This window comes from Meleagris gallopavo, chromosome 3, assembly GCF_000146605.3.
Source record: "Meleagris gallopavo isolate NT-WF06-2002-E0010 breed Aviagen turkey brand Nicholas breeding stock chromosome 3, Turkey_5.1, whole genome shotgun sequence".
NCBI lineage: Eukaryota > Metazoa > Chordata > Aves > Galliformes > Phasianidae > Meleagris > Meleagris gallopavo.
In genome coordinates this window covers 72,960,677-72,967,739 of record NC_015013.2, presented here as the reverse complement: position 1 = coordinate 72,967,739, position 7,063 = coordinate 72,960,677, and the positions used below count along the sequence as shown (strand labels likewise).

Below are 7,063 nucleotides of genomic sequence, written 5' to 3'. Positions count from 1 at the left end.
AAATATAATTAAATATTAATGCCACGTGTTTTAATCAAGTTCCTCTTCTAAGAAGACGGAGATAGAAATCGCAGCTTCAGAGTAGAAAAGACTGAAAACAAATCTTAGTTTGTTAGCTAATTCACCAAACTTCATTCAGATCAGGAGAAGATTTATTTAGCTAGAATATAATATTTGTTGAGAAAAGGAAGAAAATGAAATATGTGATGAACAATATTTTGCAAGTAGAAGAATATGAATGCTGAACTCAAACACATACTGTCAAAACAATCCTGGTAACATATGGGTTAAAACAATTACTGAATCAGTATCAACGAATGCTCTAAGTACAGCACGTACTCTAAATATCGCTGTCTATATAGAGAATCAAAACTAAATCGTTATTTATAAGCTGGTGGTTTCTGATTTTAATGAGGAAGAAATTTCGGTGGGTAAAAAGAAATACTATTCTTGCAGCCATATTTCTTTCCTACTACTGCTGCTTACCTTCAATTTTTTTTTATCTATGACAAGATTTTTCACTATAGAGATCACATGTACATAGGAATACAACAAAACATAGGCAAGACAAATAATTCAGAAATGAGTATTTTAGTGAAATGTGATTAGAACTGAAGCTCTAGCTTTAACATCTTTTAGTGAATTACTTGTATGTATGTGCACATCATGCTTATGATGAAGTAAGCACTAGAAATCACTGTTTCATTCTCTCCAAAACCTGGAATTACTACAAGCCACTCACAGAGTTAAAGAAATCTTGGCCAAATGTTGTTGAACTATAATTGCAGAGAGAATTCAAATTGCCAGGCATCTGCCTGTGTCCTGGAACTACAAGGAATTCCCAAATCACTGTGTTTATTCCTAAGAACGAAACTAGTCTCAGAAATCTACCCGCCTTCAGAAGTCTCCCAGCAATTCGAGGTCAGGCTGGAGGGGCTCTGAGCAACTTGATCTAGCTGTAGGTGTCCCTGTTCACTGCAGGGAGTCAGATCAGATGACCTTTAGAGGTCCCTTCCAACTCAAACAATTCTGATTCTTTGAGCTTTATGTTAAGAATTAAGCACTGCATACATTTAATAAACTATTGATATACCTTCAACTCATCTTATGCATTTACAGATCTATGCCAGAGCCACTTAAGACTGTCAGAAGGTACTAAGAAAATCACATATATGTGGCCTGTTCACTTACACAGCCTCCTGTGACCGCCCATTCTAATGCATCATCTAGCTGATGGGGTCATGATAGTCATGGATTAAGTTTAACATTGCATTAGCCTTCTTTCCTCCCTGTGTGAAAGAAGCAGAACTCACATGACTCAAAATAACATTTTACAATCTTAAGCACACGCAGTGATTAAGATCAGGTACCAGTTTGCTTCAGGCAGTTACACAGTACTGCAAATTAAGGAAGCAGAAAGACATAAAGACAAATGGCCTGAATACCAAATATTCTGAATACCGAAGTCCTCCTATAACAGCGTTCCAAACACACCCCTGAGACAAGGGTCTGCTGAGACAAGGGAAGCAGCAGAACTCCAGAAGCAGCTCACATGTAGAATATATCAATACCTGGGTGGATCTGGTGTGAGTGGACTACTGGGTAACTGACATTGCCCGCCCTGGGAATCTCCACATCCCCAGTGCCTCTCCTGGCTTGCCAACGTCAGCTCTGCACCATCTCATGCTTATCTCAACTGGCTTCAACACAACAGGCTGATTGTTACTGAGAATGACCCACAAGCAGTACACGTACTAAAGGTACTTCAAAAACACCAGTTACTGTTCTAAAAATTCTGGACTTCAAAAACACCCTATGCTTCTTGCCTGAAAATACAAACTGTAACTTTCTTCTAAGAATTAATATTCCTTTTTTTCCAAGAAAATTTAGACAAATAAAAAACATAGGTGTTTTAATTTCAGTTGGGATGGAATTGTTTTCTTCATAGTGTCTGGTATGATCATGTGTTTTGGTTGATAGCAATGTTGATAACACATCAATGTTTATAGTTGCTGCTAAGCAGTATTGTACAGAGCCAAGGCCATTCTCAGTGAATCACCCAAAGAGCTGGGAGGGAATGGAAAAAGGACAGGAACTGTGTGGTGCTCAGTCACCTGCCAGGTTAAACCACAACAACAGGAGAAACACTGCAATCATTCTTCTTCCACCAAATTGAGTTCGCAAAGTGATCAGGGTAAAGCTATTTTCCATAAGGATCAGTGGTCAAGATAGACCGCTGCTCTATCTTGATCCTTTCCACTTGTACCTACCTCACATTTTGTAAATCACTATTCACGTGACGCATTTTTTAAGAAAAGTTACCTCTGTAGTGGTGCCAATGTCAACTGATGGGCTGTATGTGCTGGTATCGGCTGGAACAGTACCAACACTACTTTTAACTGGAGAGCTAGGAGGAGCAGGTCCTGTCATGGTTTCAGTGTAAACAGAAGACTGGTAGAGAATTCCTCTCCTCTGAATTTTATTCCAAACTTTGCTTGTGATCTCAGCCAGTTCATATAGAAGTTGCACCTGAAAGAAAAAAAATAAAGGAAGCATTTCTTAATGAGCTAAAGGAAGATGATCAAAATCAAAGCCCTCTAACTGGTTCTTAAAATGTAGTGGAATTTAAATGCTCAGAACTGCTCTAATGAGCATGTACATTGCAAATAAAATAATTAGCAGCATTTACAATATAGTGATTTTGATTTAAAAAAATCAGCTCTTTGTCTAATATTCCAGTCTGTAGTCCATAAAAACATAACCAATCTAGTCTTGTAAAACCTTTATTAACAAATTTTAACAATTAAATACAAGCAATTTCAGGCATATTTCTTATGTGCAAAAAAATATTAATTTAACTGGTATTAAAATGCTGATCCCATGCATCACATGAAAATGTTCTTTGTTTTAGGAAGAACATCCGCTATTAAACTTAATAGTCTTTTGGCGTATGTCCTTCCAATATTCAGAAAACATACTGTTTAACTTGCATATTGTTTGACTCTGTTCTAAGATATTTGTACAAGTTTTTGTAAATAAGAATTAATCATGGAATTTCTATGACAACATACTGTAATATATGGTATAAAACAAGCTCAGGGAAAACTGCAAACAACATACAAGCAGATCCACAGCTGGATACCATACTCAACTTGCCATTATAAAAAATGGAAATTGTCATAGTTTTAAGAACTTTAAGCCTCAGGACACATCTACTCTATGAAGCTGGCTTCTTATGTGGGCAGAACAGATGCAGAAAAACACTGCTGTCAATCTACATTTGATATAAAACAGCACTTGATTTTGTGCGTGAGAGTGTGTGATGAAGTCTCAAAGAATATGCTGCAGTCCTTTCCTAGGAGGTGACGTGCTGGCATTTTATAAAATCCTTTTTAGTTCATCTTGGATTTTCTTTTGAAGTTTCAAGGCTTACACTGAGCAGGTCATATACTCCTTTGACAGAATTTTTTCCCTAAAGGAGATAAACTTCTCAGTACTTATTTTGGTCTTCATACACGGTGCAATCTACAGACAATGAAGCTGCTGTTTCACTTACAACAAAAACTTCATTTAGCTTTTCTTTAAAAGGTTTAATTCTCTAATGTTCTAATATGCAGCGGTAGTTATTAAATTATTAATTCAAATTTTTCAAGTTTTCTTGAGAGTCTTTTATGTACCTCAGGAAGATCAACTAATAATGTCAATTTGATTGATTCAGTAATATAACATGAACTGGTGTTGACACTTTACTGGCAAAACAATCTCTAGAAAATTAATAGGATACAAATACAAATCATACATGTTTGCAGCCTCCTCTCCCTCACAATATTTATTGGTCAAGAGACCAAAGGATAATTTAAGCTGTGCTTCCCCATAGGAAACAGAGTTTTGAGAAATTTAATTATGCTACTGTTGCTAAAGTCCCAAAATAAAACAAAGGAAGAAATAATGCAACTTCTGTGTTTACATGCATGCTTGTTTACAGTCTGAAGAGGTTTGTCATCAGTTAATCCAACACTGAATAGTTTAGACCTTACTGGGATTGCAACAGCTATAATCGTTAAAATTAACAATTACGTAGGTTGTCAAAGAGATTTTTTTTTTTCTAATTTTTGAGGCCAGAATCCTTGCAGCCATTCTAAAACAGCAGCTTTCAGACACTGCCAACAACCAATAAGCCTATTAATTAATATGAACCTAATGAACTTTACCACCTGAAATCAGACACAAAGTGACCAGTTCACAAAGAAGAAAAGCATACTTTAACAAAAAGAGGTGATTTTGATAGAGATATGTTAAAAAGAAGGAACTACAAAAACACCTCACTTCTAAACCTCCTTAAAATTAAAAAAATGCCATTTTTATGTAAATAATATTCAAAATCTTCAGATAAGGAGCTGAAGCTGTGCCTTTGTATTTTAATTTTAATACACTTAGTTTTATCCCAGTGCCTGTTACTCATTGAAATGTATTTCTGCTAATCTTGTTGGTTCATTCACATTTATTCAAGTGAATTTTGATGTTTTGAAAATCCATTCATCATTATATGAGATCAAATGTAAGTGTAAGGATTCTCTTCTTTAGAAGTATTTTGGAGCACAGCATTAAGTATATAAGTATGTTTAGAAATCCCTGTTCAAGAGAAGAAAAATTGTATGATAAAAATAGGAATAATTCTGTCAATATTTGTTAAGAAAAGTTTTCCTCTCTCACTGCTTCCAACCCCTCTGCAGCAAAACCACACATAACTCAATAAGACCCCACTGGCTACTTGGCAAAATCTGTGAAGTTCAGTATGTTACAGCATTTTATTCTTAAAACATGTTACTATAAAATTGAGAGCAGTACAGCAAAAGGCAACATCTTGACAATTTTGCATATGAAATTATTGACTTTGCAGCAATGTGACCATCAGAACAAAGTTTCACATTAAATCATAGTAGTCATACAGTAAAGTACTTCACCTTTGCTACTGCTTAACAAATTCACCAAGTATCACCTAATTTAAAGCTGTCATTTGCAGAGAAAATACAGCTTGACATTCTAAATAATCAAATTTCATAGTTACTCTAAGGTGATTTTAGAAATACAAAATGTTGTTTATGTGAGTGTATTTTCCATTTTCTGTTCTTGGTTATCTGCTTAAAAAAGATTGTCTGTCTTTCTCCTGTTGCATAAGTAAAACAAGGATAAAAGGACCGCTCAAAGACCTTAATTAAACTCAATTTGCCCACATCTTTTTGGTCATTATAAAACTTCAGTTAATGAATAACACTCTAGTGTACAAGAACATCATTTACGACAACAATATTTGGTCTATTTGGTCTGATACTCCAGTGTACAGCATTTTAACATGTCACTAAATGCATGATCTTATGATTTACATGAAACTTACAATTTATGTTCTTAGAGCAAATGTTTTGCTACAGTTTACAAAACAAATTATTTGAACACACTCTAGAATACTTGAAAATGTGCTTTCCTTATTCTCTTTCCCTTCTAATGAGTGATTCAAATTCAGATAAGGCTTCCATTAAACATGGCCATTTAACTCATAAATTTAATACAAATAATGCATTCTGCATATTCACTATGAGTAAGAATTTTGAGAATTAAAAGAAATCAGGATTGATCAGACAATTTGCTGGAATTCCAGTGAGAGCACATCAATCAAATGCAGAAAACCATTTTGCTTTATAAACACTTCAAAATACTTACAAATCTGTATAGTTGCAATATCCAGATGAAACGTGCATAGTTTGGTTAGTATAGAATGAGACCAATTTTCACAGTATATAAAATTCCTGCATACTAATTCATTTAACATTATGAAAAAACCACAAAGTTACACAGTAAAGCTTCAAGAAGTCTTGAATATAAGTGTAATTGTCAGCAAAATCATAATTCTGTCCTTTATTTCCATATTTATAACACAGTGACAACCTTTAATATGTGCAATCACACCTGTCAAACTGATTTACAAGTTTGAGTAGACCATGTTCACGCTGTTCAGTTTCAAAATTTAATTTGCCATGTCCAGCGAGCAATCTCACTCTATCCAACTCTTTTACTAGTGAATATGAACTCATCTTTTAGAGAAGACAATGGCATATAGCAAGTGAGTCAGAAGTAAGTTGGATGAAAGTCAGTGAATGGAGTAGGAGACCACACATTGAGGATAAAATTAATGTGTACACTTGCTTCATTCATAGAACATTGAACGAAGAAAAGGAAAAAGAGCATGTGACTGGGGAGCATATTGTAATAAGTATACCCAAGAGACAACATTAAAAATACACCAGCGATCACAGTTTCAGCACTCTCAGGCCATAGGCCCACAAATCTTTATAAACATGATGTGCTGTGTATCAGATAAAAATAATACTTTGTGTTCTTCTCCCTTCTTTCTATTAAATAAACTTACCATTTTGTGTATGATGTCCTTTGAAAAATCTAATGGGTAACATTAAATCTAATGGCAGACAGCAAGTGAATGCGGAGCTCTACTCAGACCTAAGCATACTTGCCATCTTCATGAACAAGAGAATTATTTCCAACACCACTGTTGTTCAATCATTCAACTGTCACAAAAGTGTTATTCAATTTGCTGTAAGGAACACCCAAAATCTAGCATAATATATTATTTGATTACAGTAAATTTCATCCAACTCAGTAAAGTACAGGGTGCACTTTCTGAAAATACAACAATCTCTTCTAATAAGCATATCAGGTCTAAACTTATTTTCACACGTTCATATTTTTTCCATACCAAAGGAAAAAACTGCTTCCCTAAAAACATTTTATGTTCAAAGAAGTGCTTACTTGATGAGAATACGGTGAAAAAAATTACATTAAACCATTTCAATATAAGAATCCACAGTGACAGCACAAAAGCACTGTAGCATTTAATGGTACATCTGCAATTCATTTCATTCCATCAACCAAAAGATGCATTTATACTGTAGCTATTACATTTTGAGAAGAGTTTGAATTAAAACAAAACTTGAGAGAGCTTCAAAGCAAATCTTAATCTAAGCACCTTGATTTGATGGCCCAGTTAAAA

General features: G+C 34.6%; 1 protein-coding gene across 7 annotated transcripts in view; it reads right to left on the bottom strand.

The window, feature by feature from the left end:
• Nucleotides 1-7,063, bottom strand: part of VPS13B (vacuolar protein sorting 13 homolog B) — a 416,489-nt gene that overhangs the window by 184,753 nt on the left and 224,673 nt on the right. For all 7 annotated transcript variants that reach the window (XM_010709173.3, XM_010709170.3, XM_019614165.2 and 4 more), the window contains one exon: nt 2,323-2,529. In XM_010709173.3, the coding sequence (XP_010707475.1) occupies nt 2,323-2,529 (207 nt within the window). The remainder of the gene's footprint in view (nt 1-2,322; nt 2,530-7,063) is intronic.